General features: G+C 57.4%; 1 protein-coding gene across 6 annotated transcripts; it reads right to left on the bottom strand.

Moving 5' to 3' along the window:
* Positions 1 to 956: 956 nt before the first annotated feature.
* TTLL4 (tubulin tyrosine ligase like 4) lies at positions 957 to 21587 on the bottom strand. Of its 6 annotated transcripts, none has more exons than XM_068687209.1 (19): positions 21430 to 21587; positions 16716 to 18027; positions 16026 to 16135; positions 15572 to 15635; positions 13920 to 14044; positions 13601 to 13711; positions 12544 to 12620; positions 11863 to 12057; positions 11697 to 11779; positions 10798 to 10926; positions 10108 to 10230; positions 8458 to 8556; positions 7766 to 7900; positions 7307 to 7444; positions 5320 to 5422; positions 4827 to 5037; positions 2870 to 2940; positions 2150 to 2232; positions 957 to 1852 (listed from the first exon to the last, which is right to left on the bottom strand). In XM_068687209.1, the coding sequence occupies exons 2-19, from the start codon at positions 17993 to 17995 to the stop codon at positions 1732 to 1734; spliced, it is 3258 nt and encodes a 1085-aa protein (XP_068543310.1). In that variant the 5' UTR covers positions 17996 to 18027; positions 21430 to 21587; the 3' UTR covers positions 957 to 1731. The 6 variants fall into 6 exon arrangements, 5 of the variants coding, with proteins under 5 accessions (XP_068543310.1, XP_068543309.1, XP_068543311.1 ...); XM_068687208.1 differs by lacking the exon at positions 21430 to 21587 and adding an exon at positions 19875 to 21423; XM_068687210.1 differs by lacking the exon at positions 21430 to 21587 and adding an exon at positions 20805 to 21423.
* Positions 21588 to 21820: the final 233 nt, after the last annotated feature.

The following is a 21820-nucleotide window of genomic DNA, read 5'->3' as shown; positions in this document are numbered from 1 at the left end:
GCTGCCCCCTGCCCGGCCCCCGAGGGATGAGGCAGGAGGAGCAGGGGGTTTCGGCACCCCAAATCCCTGGGGATGCTGGAGGAGGGATGGCCCCGGTGGCAGCCAGCAGCTTTGGGGACACGGGGACAGCCAGGCCGGGCGCTTTGTCCCCGTAGTGGTGTCCCCCAAGCCGTGCCTGCCCCAAAACCTCTTTCCTGGGCCACCCCTCCTGCCCCACGCTCGCTCCCGGCTCCGTTTCTATTTCAGGAAGGTTGAAGGAACGCCTGGCCTGCTGCCGGGCCAGCCCTGGGCGAGCAGGCGTGGGGCTGGCTGTAGGGACGGAGCGGCTCCGTGCCCCCCATGGGACGGCTGGAGCCCAGCCGGGGTGGGGAGCAGGGCCCTGAGCCCCCCCAGGTCAGGACCCGTGCAGGAGATGCTGCCAGGCAGGGCCAGGCGGAGGGTTTTAAATCACAGCCGACAGCTTCCCAAAATACCCGGGGATGCTGGGGCCAGCTGCGAGCACCCCCGTGCACCCCGTTAAGGAGCAAAGGCCTCGCTCCCGGAGCGCTACAGCGAAGGCAGGGCCCAAAAACAGGGAGGAAGAGGAGGGAGGAGGCAGGGGGCTGGGTGCTGGGCACGAGGCAGCAGGGCCGGGGTGCCCCAAGGGCCCCCCCCAGAGCCACCCCGCTCCCCTGTGGCCCCGGCACGCAGCTGGGCAGCCTGGCTCCAGGCTGGGCGCTGCGGCGGTGCTGGCAAGAGGCAGCTCCGCTTTCGGTGGCTATTTTCAGGTGCTGGAGAGAAGCCGAGGAGTGATGAGATTGTCACCAAGGAGACCAGAAAACAGGGCCCAGCTCCGGGCACGGGGGGCTGCGGGGAGAGGGGAAGGAAGGGAAGGGGTTTCTGGCAGCTCCAGGGCAGGCTGAGGGGGCTGCCAGGGGTGGGGAGGCAGCAGCTGGAGACAGAGAGAGGCCACGAGAGCAGCCGAGTGCTGAACTTTAATGGAAATCCTTGATAAAAACGAAGGGAAAAGAGACCAGAGCCCAGGAGAACAGCACCTGCCTGCAGCCCCCACGCACTGCAGGTGCCCCCAGAGGAGGGACAGCACCGAGGGGATCCTCCTCCAGCACCACCGCTGCCCTTGTACCGCCAGGAGCCAGGCAGGAAAAAAAAAGGGGCAAAAAGCCCAGCTTCTGCCCACAACCCAAGGCTGGCAAGGGGCAGGAGGGTGGCACAGGCATTCAGAGAGGATAAAACACATGGGGCTAGGAGGGCCAAGCCCTGCTCCTCCCAGAGGAGCAGTGTGGGGGCCAAGGACTTCTCTCCAGGGGGCCCAGGTTCTCCCCGCTCTGGCCTGCAGTGAGGGGGGAGCAGACTCAGCTCCCTGGGGGTCCCAGGGGCTCGGGGTCAGTGCGGGGTGACACAGGCAAGCACAGGCTCAGCCCATGCAGGTTGGGGAAGGGAAGGCCAGGCTGACTCCAAACTCACTCGCAGCTCTCATGCAGCAAAGAAACCTCCCCCCCCCTCCGGCTCGAACATCAGCCACAAACCCAACTTCAGCAGCTCCTGCCCTTTGTTTTAAAAAAAAGGAAGTCACACAGCTCTCCCCAGCAAAACATCCCTCCCTAAAAACAGCCCGCAGGCAGGCGTGCGGCTCAGGGGGCTCCGGAGCCAGCTCCTGGCTCTTCCTTTGAGGTAGGTTGAGGCGTCCCCAGGGAGGGACGGCAGCTGCCCGGTCACAGCAGCAGGGCAACGTCAGAGGCAGGCGGCAGGCTTCTGATCAGCTCCAGCAGCGTGCTTGGAGAGAGGTAAAGTTGGAGCAGGGCTGGGCTCCAGGCATCTCCTGAGGTCCTCGTCGGCTGGAGGCAGGAGTTTGCTGCAGGAGAAAGGAGAAGCCGTTTGAGACAGAGATGGGATGTCCACGGCAGCCACTCCCCAAGCACCACGCAGCCCAGTACGCACGGGGCGTACGGTGCCAAAGAGACAAGTTTGGTCTTGCCAACACCACGCCAACCCGACCTCCTTGGCTCTCCAGAAATCAGGTGCTGGCGTCAGACCCCGTAAGCCTTCTTCCTCTCCCCCTCAGACAAAGCTGGCCTCCCCGCTGCCAGTCCTCCCGCAGGGTGTCAGCCCCAAAGCCACACTGCAAACAGCACGGCCAACGCCAACTCACCCCAGTCCTCCCAGTTCCAGTTTGCCGAAGCCATTTGACTGAACGCCGCTCTTCTGGAGGAGGAAGGACTTCGGGAAGGACCACTGCAGGAGGAGAGAAAGGCAAGCAAATGGCCCTTTTGCAAAATCCCCTCAGCCCGCTGTGCCCAGAGAATAGGCTGGGATCTGCAGTAGGCTGCCCTGCCGTGCTTCAGCTTCAACTGCCTCACACTGCTGCGCATCGTCACTGCCACCAGCCTGTTCCCAGAATAGCAAACAGAGCAGTCTTTGCTCTCTGCTTAATGAATCCCTCTGCTGTAAGTGGGAGCAGAGCATCTTGAGGTCAGAAGAGTGGGTTTCTTCGCTAGATCAGCCTGCTCCAAGGCACAGGAGTGACAGACGGAGATTGTTCCCTCACCAAGGGGAATAAAGGGCAGGCGGGATGCTAAATTTGTAAGGCTGTGCCCAACGCATCCAAGGAGCCTCAGATGCAAAGTACTTGCAGATCTGATTTACTGCACGGACTTTATGTTAGCGAGGGATGGAGAAGTGTGGGTTTTTCCAGACTGCTGGAGGCCTCGGCAGTGAGGGAAGAACAGTGCAAACAGGTAGGGCAGGAGCGGAACGCGTGGCAAGTGCTTCTGAAGCAGACAACTGCAGATTTGTGGGCTCTCTGCCCCCCTCTTCACATGCTTTGGAGCACAGAACCACCTCTCCCTAGCTTACCCGTAGCCATACTCACCATCTGGGCCAGATCTGTCCCTGCCCCGGTGTGGTACCCTTTGCCACACCAGTTCTTCAGCAGCTCCAGACCTGGGCAGCGACAGAACAGAGAAGAAGCAAGAATGAGCAGCAAACAGGCAAAGTCTCCCCCAGCTTGGGGCTCACAAATACGCTGCAGAGCATGAACTGCAGTACAATGGCACGCAGTAACTGCCTGAACACGTGCCTCAGCCCCAGCAAACACGGGGTAAAGCGAGGGCGTTCACCCTTTGTAGGAGCAAACGGCGCTGAGCGCCAGCACGTGGGCTGCCGCAGTGCCTGCCTCGCTGCCGGGGAGCCAGACGCACCGAGCAGCAGGCTGAGCCAGGCAGGGAAACTGGGGCAACGCAGGATTTGCTGATTTGGACCAGACTGGCTGTCCCCCAAGCCCGCTGCCTGCCGACAGCAGCTCAGGTAGCCTCCTCCTTGCACAGCACCGACCGCAGCAGCTCGGTGCATCACCTCCTACCTGCCTGGAGACACCACGGCCAGGCTCAGCTCCACGTGGGCTCCATCCCCGGCAGGTGCCAGGGCTGAGGTGCTGTGAGAGTTAAGAACCTGAGGACCAATGGCCAGGAACTTGATGCTGCCCCAGCTGGGGTTACTGTGGCTTGCTATACGATACCAGCCCTGGCTATAGGAGGAATCCTTGCTGCCCAAACTGTGCTCCTCGCTGACCTTTCAGCGAGCCCCAGGACCTCAGGGGGTAAAAAAAAATAAAAAAAAATGTTGGGGGCTGAGGGCAGCTGGACAGCCCTGCCCCAGCTCTGTGCACCAGGCAGGGCTCTGCACCTTGCTGGCCAGGGAGAGATGAGGACAGCGAGGAATGTATGTCACTGGGAAGGGGGCACGGGGAGATTGGGTTTTACTCGGGGGAAGGCAATGGGGCAGAGCAAATCTGCTTGCCGGGCTGCCAAGGGGATGCTGGAGCACTGAACCAGGACCCAGCCCGAGCAGGGCAGCACTTCAGTGCGGATGATGACAGGACCTTTCCTCCAGCTGATGGAAGAGCATCCTGAAAAGGCATTAGCAAGGCAAAGAGTGACACATGCTGACAGCACAGCTGGAGAGGGCTGCGAGGTTGTTATCGCTGTGTGAAGGACAGTCGCTGACCCCTTTGATATTTGCTTAAACAGCAGTGAAGAGTGACAAAAGCTTTTTTTTTTTTTCCCCTTTTTTTCTTTCCTCTACGTTACAGCCAGACCAGGAGTGCACATACAGCTGTTTCAGTGCAAGGCTGACTCCTACAGAAACATCTCCAGCGAAGGCAGGAGCTAGATGAGCCACAGGCTCACTCCTTTTGCGTTCTCCAACTCCTCACACTGGAACTCTGCTAGTCCTCTCTCCTCAACAGCCTCTCCCACTGTCCTGGGTGAGAAGGAACCGGTCTGGCCCAGCAAGCCTCACTAAAGGCCAGTTTTTGTTAAAATACAGAGCTGTCCCGGGAAGATGGAAATGACAGCTAAATTTCCAGGGTTTAGGAAAAACGCCCCTTTCTCCTGCATGCAGACACTTTTTCATTGACTAAAAAGCAGCAGAAGACCAGGGAATAGGCCCAATTTTCCCTTCACTTCACAGATCAGCTGTAAGGGACAAACCCCAGCAACCCCAGCTGTTTCTCCCTCAAAATAAGGAGGAGGTATGCACCAAGAGGCCAGAGCTACAGGTTGAAGGCAGAATCCAGCCTGCTTCGGTTGGATACCAGGAAACCCTGAGGCCCCTAGAAGTGCTGGTGCTGAGTTTAGCACAACCAACATCTGTGATCGGCTCGGAATAAGCTTTTCCTGGCATGCGAAGCAGCCTGGGAGGGGAACATATTTCCTGGGTTAGTGTGGAGGCAGGCAGCTCCCTCTCAAAACGTTCAGAAGTCTCCCACGACCACAGGCTGGAGCCTGCCTGACTCAGGTAACCACGCCAGGCCCTCGGGTGGCACTTACCTTTGTGTTTGTTCGAGTAGTACTTGAGCTCCCACTGGCTCACCAGGATGTTGAAGTAGCGAGGCTGCTCAAAGAAGCGCAGATACCGCATGGAGATGTGGGTGGGGAACACCCGCTCAAACTGCCCGCGCCGTGAATACTCGTCCTCTGTTTCCACGAGAACGCGGACGTCATCTGGGGTCAAGATGTCCAAGACAGAAGAATAAAAATCCTGCAGACAAGAGCAGCCCGGGGTCAGGGGGAAGTGAACTACGTTTTGCCAGTCCCCTTTCCCACCTCCCTACTCCCCAAACCCTTCCAGGCAGAGGTAAATATGTGCCTGTGCAGCAGTAGTTTAAGCAAACCTGGCTTATTTCTGATCAGCTCTCCTGCAGAGATCATGCCCAGAGGGGAGCAATCAGAAAAAGGGCATAGGATAGACACGTGGGATCGTTTGGAAAAGTGGCTTGGCAGTACTCTGGCAGTGCAAGTAGCAGAGGAGGTTGTGTCATACCTGGTCAGGTACCTTCTGTGTCAAGTAATAGGCCTTCTTCATCTTCTCTGCTGTGAAATGTTCAGAGGCTGGCTTGGGCTTCTCCTTCAAAGCACTGCCCAGACTGAGGACACACACACACACAAAAAAAAAAAAAAAAAAAAAAAAGGTGGTAGAACACTTAAGCAGACAAAGCCAAGTACTGCTGTGGCAGGGCTGCTTCCAGCAACTTTGGTGTGATCATGACACCCTTGGGAAGGTGCTATGGAGGAGAGAATGTTTTCTCCACGGATTTCACTAGTTCTGACATCAGTGATGCATCCGCAGCCTTGTGCATCGGCACAGGACCCAGGCAGGATGTGGGCTAGGCAACAAGGAAGATCCTGCCAGCTCCTCACTGAAGCACTGCAGCATTCCTTCATCTGAAACATTAATGACCGCCTCGTACCCACATGGGATGCAAGAGGACCTGATTCAGAGCACACACGGCCTGGAGGGATCACAGATGTACATCCCACTGGGGATGCAGCTCCCTAAGTGCAGTGACAGCCCTGGGTGTCCTGGTACTCAGCACTGGGACTGCACAAGGCAGGAGAGCACCGCTGGCTCCAAGACTTCCTCATGCAACGCCCGAGAATTCCCAAGCCTTGGTTTCAGCCACAGCTCCACGTGCCATGGGAAATCCTGGCCTTTTGTATGATCTGACCAGCAACCATCTGAACTATTCGAAGCACCCAAATGAACCATTTGGGGATGCCAGAGCCTGGGAGATACTTGTCCAACACCTTTTAACACTTATATCAACGCAGCTAATTTGTTCAGCCGCCACAAAAATAATTAGAAGTGCACAGATCCAAACAGGAAGAGCAGAGCCCTGAGGCTGCACTGCATGGTTCTTGGGAACATCCAAATCTACTGGAATTATGCCCGTATGCAAAAAAAAACAAAAACCCTTCGTATCCTTCCCGGGGCAGGAGCTACAGTTTAACAAGGCTGACTCTGGATGCAGGAACTCTGGTAATGCATCATCTGAACCATGTTAAGGATCTGGTTAATCCCCTGCAGGTCCCTCCAAGGACACCTGCCCTTCAGCACCTCTGTTGCAAGCCGCAAATGAGCGTGTGATCAAAGCACCGCGCACGAGCTGGCGAGAGCTCCCTGGGCTGGAATGGGCCCACGCTCCAAGCTTCTCCCTTCGCTCAGGGCACACAGCAGGCAGGAGGCAGGAGGTCCCTCTTCCTCCGTGTCTGCACATCACCCCAGCAAGCTGACCCTTGGGTGACAGAGGGCCAGCAGCCTCCCTGCTACTGCAGGGAACAGGACTGGTCCTCCCCACCCCCTGTCAGGTCTGGAACCAGTGAAAGCCCCAAAGCGTGGTAAAATGCAAAAGAAAAAGGGGCTTGGGTGGGCACGTGCCCAGGAATGAGCCTAACGCAAAAACAAAATAGAAAAAAAAGAAAAAAAATAATAGTCACTTCTACTGCAAGACAAAACTGCACACCCACAAACATGTTCTCCATCCTCTGACACCTGTAATTCTGCCTAAGGAACAAATTGCTCCAGCCTTTGCAAAATAACAGGTGCTCCTCCAGCTCAAGGCGGCAGCATGTCAGCTCTGGGGGATGGGGTAAGCGGATCCAGCCCCAACACAGCCAGCCAGCCCTCCAAGCAGATGGAGAGGCAGCGTGGCTCAGCATCACGTTAGTTCTGGCAGGGGGAAGGAAGACTCGACTAACTGCAGAGCAAGCACGAATTACCCTGGCCTGGCCTCACTTCCAACTATGGACTTGCAGATGGGGCATAAATTCTTCTGCCTCGAAGGGACCGCAGGAACCAGATACCCAGGGGATGATGCAAGTCCCTCAGACCCACAGCTGAAGGACCAGCAAGCACAGGCTCTTAACAGCACAGAAACCAGCATCTCCTGGGCTGAAAACAGCCCCCAGATGAACTGCCCCGGGAGAAAAGCCTGCTTTGTCCTTCTGCCCTGACAGAGAAGGGGGCTGACCTGCAGGTGGAGTCACTCCTGGTCTGCGGCCTCGAGGCTACGCTGTCCGTGCTGGGCAGAACGAAGCCAGCGAGGTTGAGCAGGTCCCGGATCATCTGGCCCTTGATGCTCACATCCAGAGGGGAGTTGGAGTGGAGGCTGCGGGAAGGAAGCATCACAGCAGTCAGAGCTAAAACAAGAGGTGCTGAGCCCTGTGTCCCCCAACATCACGCCCTCCTTCACGGGGGCTCCCCACCAGAAATGGCTCGCTTCACTCCCTCTGCCCAGCGGGCTGACGGAAGGGAGGACTTTGCAGCAGGATGGCAAGGATTGCTGCGATCGGGAGAGGGAGGCTTCAAAGCCCACCACCATTCAGCACAGGGTGCAGGGGGCATCACAGGCCGAATTCCCTTGGTGATAAAAAAAATCGTTCACCCTGCACTGGCTCTGAGACAGACTTTGGAGGAGAAACTGCTTTACCTCGGGGAAATGTTGACCTCTAAGATCCAGGGCTTGAGGTTTTCATCCAGCATGATATCAAACCCAAAGAGCTCATGGCAACAGTAGGGCCGCCGCACGTACATCTTCACCAGGCTGTTCACGTAAGGCTCAGATCTGCAAGCCAAGTGAAAACGCTCGTTTCCACCAGGCAGGCAGCAGAGATCTGCCTGTTCACAGCACACTGCCGCTTCTGAGAGCGCACGCAGCCACACGCTGCGGGAACGGGTGGGCTGAATGACTGAGGCAGGTCTGCAAGCTGCTGCTGCACTGCGTATGGAGCTGCCATCAGATCCTGAGCCACCTCCCCGCCCCCCAGAGCTGCCCCCACCCCAGCCTTTGTCAGACAGGGCCTGCTTCTGAAGGCAAGGATTCCCCCAGCCCCGAGGGACTTTTATTCTCAGGCATCCTGCGCAAGTGGTGCAGCGGGTGGCAAGCATGGGGCAGAGTGCCAGGTACGCTGTGCCCTCCTGGGCACCACCCCTGCGCCGCAGGCAGAGCCAGGAGCTATGCACCCCTGCAGCTACTGCAGAAAGAACGTGGGTAACACGATAAAAGGAAGGATCTGGAGAGAAATACTGAAGCCAACGGCGGTGGCAGCATTTAGATTAAGAGGAAAAGGACCAGGTTGAGAGGGAGCTGAGAGGAACGGAGCAAGGGGTGGCAGGACTCACGCAATGATGGTTTTGATAACGATGTCCTTGATCTTCTCCCAGATGGCCTCGCTGTTAACTCCTTTCTGGGTCAGGTAACTCCAGAGAGCTTTGAGTGCCCTGGGAGACAGAAAGCAAAGGAGATGGCTTTGTAGCCCTTTGCTGCCTAAACCTGCTAGGGAAGTGATAACAGACACGGGGAGCGTTGACAAAGCTCTTCCTCAGCAGCAAGCCAGGGGCAAATCTCCACTTTCCCTGAGCGCAGCCATCCTTCTGCCATCCTCAAACCAGTCAACTCCTGGTTGCAGCCCTCCCCAGCCTGGCACCTCATCTTGCAGGGCCAAGCTACCAGAACCATAAATCTGTCATAGACTTGTCCCAGCATTGGAGTAATAAGTCCCAAATTAGCACATGAGCGAGGTACGTCAGCCCCAGATCTTCTTTTCCCTCCCCCTCCGTGTCCTTAGCAAACCTCCCCTTCCTGCAGGCCTTCTCCAGGAGCACTGCAAAGCAGCTCAGCAGGAATCCAGCAAGACCCCCGTAAATCTTTTAGCTCGAGTCATTTCGCTGAGGCTCTGGGGGTGGAGAGATTTCATTTATTTTTATTTTTATATTGTGGAGAAAAGGATGGTGGGGGAGAGGCTCTCTGCTTTTTATGAGTTTCCCACACCACACCAAGCGCTGCGAGTTGCCCTGACATTAAGCCAAGGATGCTCAGATGTTGCTTAAATGAGACCGTGTGGCCAATGGCCAGGAATCCAAAGGTCACGCTTCCTGCATACAAGATGGAGTTGATTACAGCCACTCTCATCTTCAGCGTGGGAGCAGCCAGCTTTGATTTGCGTGGCGGGACCAAAAAACCACACGATCCCACCCCCAGGGGATGCCAGCTGCTGGGGGACAGCAGCCCCTTCTCAGTGCACCTGTGGAGGGACAGACCACCGGGTCCAGGTCCAAGAAAGCAATCCTCTCGCAGCAAAGCACCTCTCGCAGCTTCCCTTTGAAGTGAACTAAGCAGCCCAGCCCAGGCCCACAAATCGAGAACTCTAACCTGCACTATTTTTAAAAGAGTTTAAACACCACTGTGGAATCAGAGACAAGTGCCTGAGCACTTGGATCAGTCCGCCCGTGGGACAGCAGGGAACAGAAACTCCTGCAAGACTGCAGCCCTGCTCTGAAGTGCAGAAATGCACTGCTGCTCCTTAGCAGCACGTCCCCTTCACACCGATTAGCACACACATTACCCATTTTGTACAAAACCTGCTCCATTCCCTGGCTCCGCAGAGAAGCGTGCGATGGGCAGAAGCTCCCACCCAGCCCACCTAGCTAATTTAAGCGTCAGAACTGCCTATCAAGTTTCTAACAGGAAAAAATAATATATCAGACTCAGCCTTAACCACATCCCATCAACCCCACACCAGGGCAAGACGATGAATGAGCACAGATGAGAGCAGAGCTTGAAGCAGGGATCAGTACAGGCAACAACCACAGCTGAAGCAGCAGTGGACAGGATAAATCACAGGCCAGGACAAACTCATTCCTCCGAACAGGAGGAGAAAATACAGGAAGCACCTTTGAGTTTTGAGTACAAATACCAAAAATAAGGCTGACTTAACAGGAAAAAGAAAGAGCTGCCCCTGTGCCCTGAAAGCTCCCCCCCCAGGCACCTACCATTTGTGCCCCTGACAAGCAGTCTCATCCGAATTGGACTTATACTCCGTGTTCTTCTTGTTCACGCTGTAATTGGTCAAGTGCACGAATTTGTTGCTGAGGCTCTTCATCGAGGAGGAGTACCTGGAGGAGATGAGAGCAGGACAAGCAGTCTGCAGCAGCTCTGCTACCTTTCCTCTCGGCCACCCGCTAGCTCTGCTGCTGCCCTTTCCCAGGGTGCCTGGAGCAAGGCCTCCTCTATCCACAACCTCTATCCCCACAGACCCAGAGCTGACTGGACTAAGGACGAGGCACAGAGCAGGCTGCCTTGGGGCCGAGGGATGCAAAAGATCAGAGCACTGCTGAGCAAAAGCAGTGAAGGAACTGCAGCAGCCCAGTGCGATATAGCCAAAACTGGATGGGACGTCTTAATTTATGGTATGTCAACTCCCAGCACAGGCAGCACTTTATCTTGAGCTGAGCTTGCTTTGGGAAAGGTGGATGAATGAAGCATCCTCTCAGATTTTCTTTCAGTACTACCCCCTGCAATGACCCTGTGTGTTTCCAGACTCTCAAACCAGCAAGCTACAGCTTTGAGCACCCATTGCACGTGCAACAACCGCCTCCTGCCCAAGCTAACGGGGGTGCCACAGCCACACGTGGGCTCAGCGCTGAGGAAGACCCCTCTCACCTCTCTGCCACGCAACCTACTTGCAGCTAGCGAAGCGAACCAATCCGTCCTTAAACAGGTAAACCCTGAGGGGATCGTAGCAAGTGACATACACGTAGATCCTCAGGTCAAATTTCCTCCCGCCAATGAGGTAGGGTTTGTGCAGGTACCTGCAAGGGGAAGCAAGCACCAGGAGAGGGTCACAGCTTCTGCGAATGTTCTGGGAACATTTAAGAGGTACAGTGGGCCACAGATGGTTTGGTTCAGTGAGCAGAAACAGCTGGAAGTTTTCACCCGAACCATTTCATTATTCACCCCACCTCAAAAGTTCATGATTTTCCATAAAAAGAGCTTATTGCTTCATATGGGAGGCAGACAAGCTAACACAGCAGCTCCCTGCCTGCCAAACAGCACAGTGCTCCTGCCCTCAGGAGAACCTTCCCAGAAAGCAGGCACAAACCAAGATGAGCTACTCCATTTTTCTGCACAAGGAGAGATTTTGAGAATCCTCTCATTTCAAGACAACCCTTTGGCCAATTCCCAACTCCTCCCAGTGGGCTTATGAGCACTGGGTAAGGTTCGTGTGCCTCTAAAGACACCAAACCCCAAAGTTCAAAGCAGTGGGAGTGAGATCCCAGCAGAGCTGAAGCTGGCTCACCTGCCAGACAGAAGCTCCAGAACGCCTGTGGAGCCAAACTAAGATCTAGATTGTACCCAAGACCACAAAACTTCCTGCAGGGATAGCAGCACTCCTGTAAGCCCAGCTGCAGCTGACAGAGCCAGGCTTCCAGCAGCAGCATTACGCCCAGGCAGCAGAGAAGTTTCCAGACGCAAATCAGATGCTTCTGCTCTGCTGGGTAGCGGCCAGATCTGCCCAGATCTGGCCTGAGGGGTGAGGCACTAGGAAATCGACCTGTCAACCTTGTTTTTCTTCCCTCACCTCTGCACCAGCAGCGGTCTCTTTTTGGGGAGCTGGCTCCATTTGTGGATAACCTGAATGCCAATGCCTCTTGCTGATGCTGGCTGCAAAACATTAACGAGAAGAGATGAGATGTTCTCCCTGCAGCTACACAGGGACAGGGAATCGCGTGCAGCTTTGCCCTTACTGGTTTCACAATCCATTTCTGCTGGCTAGCTCCTTCCTCCCATGCTTTCCTGAGTAATTTGATGTCCTGGGGCAGGATGAAGGACTGGGGGAAGAAATTAAACTCCTTCTTTCCACAGCGAGTCTGCATCTTCAACAGGTTGCGCCACAGCCGGTCTTTTCTCCCAATTTGAAATGAACCAGGGAAGTGGTTTAGCTGGAAAGGAACCCAGATCCCGTGAGATCTCCCCGACACCCCATGCTGCTCCCTAGCCAGGGGATACATTCTCCCTGAACCCAGTGCAAGGACACATCTGCCTTGCTCCCCCAGCAGGCCTGCACCAAGGCAGGACCCGCCTGCTCTTGAAGCTTCACAGTGACAAAAAGTTCTGGCTCCATCCTGCCAGTGGGAAGATTACTTTAAACAGCAATAACTGGGTTTTATTAGGCAAAACCACAAGCAAACAGAGCTTAGCTACAGCCTTGGTCTGTAGCTGGCCAGCAGAGTTGTTCACTCAGCTCCCATTTGTGCCTGTCTCCTGGGCTCATCTCCCAGCACAAAAATACCAGCCGCCACACGGGGAAAGGGACAGGGCAAGGACAGTTTGCACAGCAAACACCTGGCCCCGAAGGGAGGACTCCCAAACTGCTCCCAGCACACTTTCCACCTACGTGGACGGGGTCAGCCCACAACATCCCCTACCTTCTGGTGCTCCCGGATGGCTCTGAAGCCGGGGGATTTCATGTGGTGGCCCCAGCAGCCCAGCCAGTCATTGCTCTCTGCAGGAAAACCAGAAAAGTCCGTGACCAAGCACCCCGCCGCCCACAACACCCTCTCAACCCAACAGCACCCCATTTCCTTGGGCTGCTAGAAGTGTGCCGGGGATAGTGCACAGCAATAGCTCAAAGCAAGCACAGTGGTTATGGCAAAACTGCCCAACCAAAGGCTGTGAGTGGGATCCAGCCAGCCAGGAGGGTCATACCCCCACAAACAGGACTGCTGTAAGGGTCTGTGCAGACACGGGGTCAAAGAAATAGCTTTGAACCCTCAATATCCTATCCTTACCTTCCTTTTATTATTTTTTTTTTCCAGCAGGCAAGTAAAGCAATTAACTAATCAGATCTGCTCTGTGTGGGGATGCGTAGGATTGCATGACCTGTTAGGCCTTGGTCTGCCCAGCATGTCTCATTCTATCCCTAAAATTAACCGAGCAGAGGTCTCCCGATACACACAGGAGTCCTGTAAATACTTTTGGGAGCTCGCCCTACAGGGGAGGGATAAAAGCTGGGAATGCTCAGTGCTTCCTCAGCCCCTTCCTACACATCTCTTCGGTGCCAAGATCCCACCCCAGAGAGCTCGCCAGTTGAGGTCAGGGAGAAGGCCATCATCTTCCTCAGCACATGGGGACGAGGGGCAGCGGTGCTGGGCTTGGCACCAGCCTCCTTAGCGTGGCAGCACCATCTAGAGGCGCAGCTCAAACAAGCCAGATCCCAGCTCTGCTGCCCCACATGCTGCCCCAGCTCCTCCCAACATAGGAGTACGTCCCTGTGCTCCACGCCAGGGACAAGCCAAAACGGAGCCTGGGTTCTGCCGGGACCCACAGAGCTCAGATATAGCGGGTCACGCAGGCAGAAGCAGGAATCCAGCACCCTACAGCACCCAGCCTGTATCCTGCTCTGCAGGCTGCCTCCTCACACCCACGGGCTGGAGGCGAGAGAGGCCACGCCGCATCAGCTGCTGCCAGCCTCCCACAACTTACTTTTGCTGACTCTGAAGTGAGACCTGCTGATGGTTTGCTTCACGATGTTCGGCGTGACCGTGCACATTTTCCACCGCAGCAGCTTCCTCTGCTCCCAAGGCAGCTTTTCCACTAGGGAGGCAAAAAGTTGAGGACAGGAGGAAACCAAACACGATACCTCGATTTTCTGCAGCTGTATCCAGGGCAATTCTTATGTTTGGTTGCAGGTCTGCAGGGAGGGGGTGTAATCTGCTTCCAGAACTAGCATGGAACAGAAGACCCGATGGCTAGGGGAGGTCCAGGATGCTGGAAAACGGCCTGGCAACACACCCCAGCTCACCTCTCTCATCCCACGTACTGAAGTAGATGGTTGGAGGCACATTAGGGAACAAACTGCAGACAAGAGCTGGCTTGAGCACCTTCTCCTGATCCTCTGTGGGCTGGGCCAGGCACTCGATGCATTTCCTAGGAGAGATGAAGCAGCAGGCAGATGGCTACAGGTGAGAAACAGCACCGGGAGCATCTACACGGGCAGCTCCACAGAGGCCAGTTTACATCTCAACACCCATAAACTATTGGCCACAGTTGCCATGAACCAAGGAGTTTCTGGTACCTTTGCAAAAATATATTCCAAAGAGGGCAGTAAATACAAGAACAACATCAGAGACAGGAAAAACACTAGAGCAAAACCAGACACCCAGGCAGGAACCAAGAGGAAACTCAGGAGGAGGTTATGACCCTAAAGGGACCGTGGCCTGGGGAGGAACCTACACCACAACAGTCAAGTGAGGAGCTAGGAACAGCAGAAGAAATGGAGGCACATCACACCGAGCAGCCTCCTGTGCTGCCCTCCTCCACAAGAGAAACATGCAACAACAGGTCTGGAGATCAGAAAAAGGAGGGAGCTGGGCTGTTCCTCCTAAGTGGCTATTTCTATCCATCCATTATTTTCACTGCCAGAACCAGTACAAGTTTATTCACCAGCAATAAAGCAAATTGACTGCAATTCCTCGACAAGAAACTGTTCTGCTGTGGCCCAAGACTGCAGCAATCAGGAATTTGCATCATTGCAGCGCGGTGCAAGCAGTGGGCGTAAAGGCCAGCAACCAATCTGCAGGGACAAGGGGTGGAGTTTGCACCAAATGCGTGTGCCAACTGTTGTTATCTCCTTCTGGGTTTTGCAGGGGCACGGGGTGGGGTTTGTTACACAATAAAACCTATAACCAGGTCGACAGGAACGTGGGGTAGAGACTGTAATGAACACGTGGTTAAGATGTTGTAACCCTCGTGGTTTTGGTGTGTTTAGATTAGACACCAGGAAGAAAATCTTTACTCTGAGGGTGCTGAGGCACTGAACAGGCTGCCCAGAGAAGATGTGGATGTCCCAGCCCTGGGGGTGTCCAAGGCCAGGCTGGATGGGGCTTTGGGCAGCCTGGGTTGGTGGGAGGTGTCCCTGCCCATGGCAGGGGGGTGGAATTAGGTGGGCTTTAAGGTCCCCTTCCGACCCAAACCTTTCTATGACTTGATGTCAATCCCTAATAGCTGGGAGGAAAGGGAGCACTGATAACACACCTCTTGCTCCACACACGACGATGCTATCAGTGGAGTTTATAACGAACAACATTCCCACAGAAGTTCTGAAGTGTTTTGCAGAGGCGAGGCCTGGGATGGACGGAGCATAATTGGCAGGGCTTTGGTAGCAGGTGGCCTCGGGAAGGAGGCGAGGGACTGCCCAGCGCTGAAGGCATCTGCCTGAGTGCTGCAGGCTCCTTCCCGGGGGCCAGCTGCTCCTCGTGTTGCCTCCCCAGGATGTTTTGCTGTCAGCTGGGTAATAGAGAGCTCAGAGTTCACCTGGCTTGACCTTTGTAGTCTGTTGCTATCTTCACTCCATTCCCTCACACATTACAGCTCCCCTCTGTCACCGGAGAGGACAAAGATGGCCCAGTCTGGACAAAGATGCCAAGTTGCAGGGCACTATTTACAGCTACTAACCTGGATGGGAGAGCCCCAGAGCCACGAGATGGCATGCCAGCGACAGAGGAAGCATCCGAGTCACCTGCAGGAGGAAAGAGAGCCGGGTTTTGCCTCCGTGGGGAGTGAGTGCACACACAGGGAGGGAGGAGAGAAAACAAACGGGCCTGGGGACAGACCCTTCTCTGCTGCCCCGAATCCTGGGGTCCCAAGTTTTATCTGCTAACTTAACTGGTGGCACAAAGCACAGGGCAGGGGGTGGAACCGACTGCCCTGCACACAGAGAAGAGCTGGGCAAGTGTTGCAGCAGGACAGTGCTGAACCCTAGCCCATTTCCTAGAGGAACCCACAGAGCTCCTCCTTGCCACTAAGTCACATTTGGGTTCAGCACTATCTCTGGGGTCCCAGGCAGCCCCCCTGCACTCCCCACCCTGCTGAGGCACGGGGCACAGCTCCCTTGGGAACGGGCACTCACTGTCCTCTTCCTCATCTGTGCCACAGCTCTCATCCAGCCCATCGGGAAGCTCTTCCTCCACATCGTCCTGGGGGTGGCTTGGCTCCAGCAGCGCCTCCCCAGCAGCGACACTGGGACAGAGGACATCAGGTTAGAGGGAGCAGCACGTGCTTTCTGGCTCCAAAAAGCCCAGCACCCACAACGCAGCAAGAAATATTTGGCCAGAGGAGTGACAGCTCTCCTCTCCCCAGTGCTCACACGATCCCAAGCTAGTAAGATGGACAGGAACACCAGGGAACACCAAGACAGAGGCACAAGGACCCCCTCTCCCAGCGGGGTGAACGCTGGCAGCACCACAGCAGCTGGGGTCGTGCCTCCCCTAGAGCTCACGTGGCCAAAAAAGGAAGGTTTTGGGGCCTCTGCGGCACCACACACCTCCCCTGGCAGCTCTGCTGGTAGCTGGAGGCCTCGGCATCCCTTCAAAGGATCAGGCAGGGCTCTGCGTCCCTCTGTCACCCAAGCCTGCTGCTCCACACCACCCCAAGAGCCTGTGAACGCTGGGGTGGAAGGAAGGCTCCCCAAACCGGGTTTTGTGCACGGATGCAGCCCAGGGGTGCCCCTGCAGCCACCCCAGCAGTGCCCGCAGCGTCCCCACCACGCAGTGCCAGCCCAGCTCCCCTCACCACAGCCTTCCTCCCCTCCTCTACTCACTCAGGCTTCCCTGGGAGCACAGCCTGGGGCCGCTTCTCCTCCTTCCCCAGCGTGAGGGCGGACATCTGAGCCGCCACCTGGGAGATGGCAGCCGGGTGCTGAGGCTCCGCCGCCTGCTCCCTGCCTCCCAGCGGCCGGCAGTCGGTGCCACGCTCGGGAGAGGCAGCTCGGGAGGCCAGGAGGTGGAGGCCGATCCTCTTGGTGCACACAGCGGCACCCTCGCTGCCCGTGAGGCTCAAAGAACCGGCGAGGCGGCGGCTGCTGCCCGGCTCCAAGTTGAGGGGGGCGATGCTTTCCTTGGGGGTGAGCTGCGCTGCCATGTGATGCCCCCACCTGCTCCCGAGGGACACCCCGCCTGCCATCGTCCTGCTGGGGCTTCTCACATCCCTCCCAAAGCTGCAGGAGGTGGCTGTCTGTCCTGCCAGCCGCTGTGCAGCCCTCCTCGGGCTGAGCTCTGGCTCCTTCTCGCCGAAGCCGCGCGCTCTCCTCTCGGTGTCCCCCAGCGGCCAGGAGCAGCGCTCCCTCCTCAGGGTCACGCTCAGGGAGGGGACGCAGCTTTGCTCCTGCTCGCTGCTTTGCGCCACGGGGGTGCTGGGGGAGCAAGCCCCATCGTCCCTGGAGCAGGGCCACGAGACAGCAGGGAAATTGGGGGTGTTCTTCAGCTTCTTGATCTCCGCTGGCTGCAGCGAAGGCACTTGGGTGCTGACTGGCCGCAGGAAGGAGTTGTTGTTGAGCACTGGGCGGTAGGAGCCGGCCGCCTGCCGAGCCGAGCTGAGGGCAGAGCCCTTGACCCCAGAGCCCTTGTGCTCCTCGGGCAGCGCAGGCAGCAGGCAGGGCTCCATCAGCACGGAAGACATCGCCCTTGCCGTGGCAGAGCCGCTGTCCCGGGGGCTTTGGAAAGGAAACCTGGAGCTTTCCAAGCCCGGCTTGGCTCTCAGGCAGGAGCGGCGGTGGAGCAGCGCGCTGCCACACAGCTCCGGGCAGGGCTGCGAGCGTTCAGCGGGGTGCGTGGGGCATGGCGAGGGCGGGTACAGGGAGCTGGACTGCTGCAAAGGGACCCCCGAGGGCGGGGGGCTGCGCTCCTGGCAAACGCTCCCGTGCTGCCCCTCCAGAGCCCAGATGGGTTTCGCCTGCTGAGGAGCGCTGCGCCAGGCCTGCTGGGGCTGCGTGTGCTCTGCTGCGGGGCCGAAGCTCTTCTGTTTGGGGCCCAGGTTAGAGGGTTGCGGGCCTGCAGAGGCCATGGACAGCCATAGCACGTGGGGCGAGAGCCAGGCGGTCATCTACGGTCATCTACAGCGGCATTTTCGCTGGCCTGAGAAGAGAAGAGAGCACAAGGGGCACGGTGAGCCCAGCAGCCGGCGCCAGGAGGAGCAGGGGCAGCTGGCAGCTCAGGCGAAACCAAAGGACAAAGAACGACTTGCAAAAGGCCCTGGGAAAAAAGTCCTGTGCACACAAAAGCTTTGACTTTGCAAACACAAAGGCTTCCCTGGCTGCCACAGCAAGCCTGGCCTCAAGGCGAGACAGCTCCCTGCCTGCCTCAGGGCTGGCACCACAGCCAGGGCACATCCTCGTGGCCCTGCGCCTCCAAATCCCACTGTGCCACCTCTCTGGCCTGCACAGAAAGCCCCCAAATGCTTATTTCTTTCTTTCTTTTTTTTTTTTTCTTTCTCTTCTCATTCCCTTAAAGCTTCAGCTCCCCAGGTTACACACACCAAAAAAAAGCACGGGGCTGCTCTACCATCAGCCCTGCGGTGGCACCGCACGCGTGCATCCCTCTTAATCTCAGCCCTGCAGAAGTCTCTCCGAGCGGCAGCTGGCAGCCCACAGACCCGCACAGATGTCCTAAATCCTGCCGAAAGTGTTCCACCACACCTGCACGATCCCTTTGTGCCTGAGGAGAAGGGGAAGAGAAGGGCTGTGCGCCAGGTATGCGGCCTGCTTTAGCACGTGCCTGGAGGGCACGCAGAGATAAGAAATTGTATCCTGAGCAGGCTGAGCTGCTGCCTTCCTCTGCAGGCAGCCTCTCAGCTCGCACAAACCTGCAGGTTTAAAGCAAAAAAAAAGGATAAAAAGAAGGGTAAGCAGAGCATTAACCACCCCCCTGAATCTCCTTGTGATACGCACACCTCCTTTGTCACCTGCAAACCAAGCGTGGGCTGCGCCAGCTGAAGTGTTGCTGCCAGACCCCAGCCTTGCTCGGGGGCACCAGGGAAGCACCGTGGAGCACTGCGGGGCTCGCTCCGAGCGAGCTGCACCCCTCACACACCTCCCTGAGCTCCGAATCGGGCCCCTGAGCTCCAGCACAAGCTCCCACGGCGCCAGCAACCCCCCTGCCCTGACCAGATGAACCCAGCCGTGCTGTGACATTCGCAGCGATTAGCACAAAGCGGCTCGGATGCCGCGAGCTGCCCGGCTCGAGTTTCCCCGGGTCAACAAGAGCTCGGCGTCCACACCAAGCCGCCGCGTTGTGCCCAGAGCACGAGTGCACTTGAACACAGCCCGGCCCTGCCTCCAGTCCCCGGCCCCACAGCAGAAAGGACGCCTTGAAGCAGCCAGGAGAAGCAGCGGAGACGCAGGCACCCTCACGTGCCTGGTACACCCCCATGGGATGCAGCTCAGGGGGGTTCTCCTCGTGTTTGGCTCACCCGTGCCTCCATCCGGGAGGAAGGTGACGGCTCTGTCACTGCTTCTGCCAAGCCAACCCTCGGGCACCAGCTCTAAAAGGATGCTCGGCAGTTTTTTTTGTAGAAACAGGAGCTGGGAAAAGCCCAGCTCCGCTCCCAGGGCGAATTGGCAGGGCTGGGAGTCAAACCCAAACATCGTTACCCGTAATTAATGCATTTTGGCTTGGCCTTACTGCCGCACAATAAATATCGAGGCCAAGGTTGTCGCTGCTAGCGGGTGCCAGGCTGCACCTGCTCACAACTCTTGGGTTCACACCTTTTTTTATGGCCACAGCCCTGACGAATGTCACCTTGCCCCGACCCCAGGGCGCTCCACCGAGCCTTGGGGGCAGGAGGGAGCTTCTCCACCCCAAATTACGGGCGCACAACCCCAGCCCCCGTCACGTGAGTGGAAGCGGGGAGGTTATTTTAAGCCCGGCCGCGGTGACACGCTTAAAATAACGAGAGCTTGCAAGTGGATGAGCTGCACGCTGACCTGATAACGCGCCGTCAGCCTCACGCATCCACGAGTCACAAGAGGGGTAAGAAAAAAAAAAGAAAAGAAGTCAGGCGAGTGTGATCTGCTGTTATTTTCTACGCCACTGCAGGGCAGGGCTGCAGCCTGCTCTTTGCGATGAGAAAAGGTAAGGCTCGTTTCTAAAGGAGATCTGAGCTCACGCCACATCCCTCGCTTGGAACTCCAGGCTTTGATTAATGCTTGAACAGGAGAGTTAACGTCAATGCAACACAACCAGGTTTTAAAACCAACAGTTTCCAAATCAGGGCTTATTCCCCTTCAAAAAATGAGAAAGCTTTCAACAAAGCCAAACCCATGAATCCAAGAGCAATGTACGGAGCGTGCCCAAGCTGCTCGCACGCCTGGTAACGAGACGCAAACTCCAGCAGCAGGGAACCCACCCTCGGCTCCAGCAAACGGGCAGCCTCGGCCCCACGTGGGTCACACAGAGGCACTCGAGCCAAAGCAGCACGAGGCCCCACAAAAACCAGGCGGCGAGGACAAGGCGGCACAGCGACAGCTCTGTCACCACGGGGACGCCTGCGGGATGGGGGCTGTCCCAAAGAAATTCATTCTGGGGGCAAACCCAGAGGCAGGGGACGATGACAAGCAGCCTCTGCCCTGCTCTGTGCAGACTGTAACGTGCCAAGTTTGTGTTTGGCCAACTTAGGTCAAAAAAAAAAGACCAGTGAGAAGCTACGACCACGAGAGCACGCTGGCAAATTCCCCTGCATCCAGGGCCACCTCTGTGTTTCTCGCTGCCCTCAGGACGTCAGCGCCCGGTGCCAGCTGAGCTCAGGGACTCCGGCGTGATGAGGCAGAAAAGCTGTGGCTGCGTCATGGGGGGACGGCCGAAATCAAGGGCTGGCCCGACCCGGAGCCTGCCTCGGGCTGGCTGCCCTCACTCACACTTTCTCATCCTCTCAGCTATGCCACGCCACCAGCCTGAGCAGGGCGATGACTCTGGGTTAAAAATAAGCAGTTAAAGAGTGGAGTGTCGTACAGCTTTGCGTTTCAAAGCGGCACAGGGGCTGCGTTCTTCATCCAGCCGGGCGTTTGGGGAGTTATGCGGCTGGAGCTGGGGATTTCGGGCAGCGCAGAGCAGCGTGGTTTGAGCCAGCCCCGTCCGCAGAAACAAACCGGAGGCGGAAAACTCAGCGGGCACGCTGCGGGGACAGAACAGTGACACAGAACAAGCAAACGAGACGCGTGCGGTTCATTGAAAACCCTCCAGCGCTTTATCCAACCTCATTTCTGTCTCATTTTCCTCAGAAACACACCTGGGAGCGGAACCCGCCGCCTCCAGCCCACAGACGGGCACCCCCCGCTGAGGCCTCCCCGGGGCCTACAGGCCCCACAGGCCCGGGGCCTGCAGGGGGAGGCCCGGCGGGCGCCCCCCGGCCCAGCCCCGGCTTTGAAGCCGCGCTGAGGCCGCTCCCGGTGCCCCCGGAGCCCGGTTGGTGCAGGGGGGGGGTGCAGCGGGGCCCTCCCGCCCCCATCCCGGGGGTCTCGGCCCCCCCCTCCCGGTACTCACCCCCGCGCCGCCGCCCAACCGCCCGCCGTTGCCATGGCGACCCCGCGGCATCACGTGACCGCGCGGCCCGTAGGCCCCCCCGGCGGGAGGACTACAACTCCCAGCATGCCCCGCGCCGCTCCCTCCCTGCAGCGCCCCCTAGCGGCGGGAGGACCGCAGGGGGGCAGCAAGGGCAGGGCCCTGCTGTAGGGGAGGTGGTTATAGGGTTAGGGGGTTATGGGGTTAAGGGGTTCCAGGCACTTTTTTTCCCTAAAAAGCCAAAAAAAACAGCGTGGTACGGTCCCAGCGGGGGCACACGATGTGTCGCCGTCCAGCCCCGAGCGCTGCGCCCCGCTTATAGGGCTGGGGACGCACAGGGTGCCCTTGGGGTTGGTGGGGATCCACTCGGGGT

This window comes from Anas acuta, chromosome 6 (genome assembly GCF_963932015.1).
Source record: "Anas acuta chromosome 6, bAnaAcu1.1, whole genome shotgun sequence".
NCBI classification, from domain to species: Eukaryota; Metazoa; Chordata; class Aves; order Anseriformes; family Anatidae; genus Anas; species Anas acuta.
The sequence above is the reverse complement of the archived record's forward strand: the minus strand, read 5'-3'. Positions and strand labels throughout refer to the sequence as shown.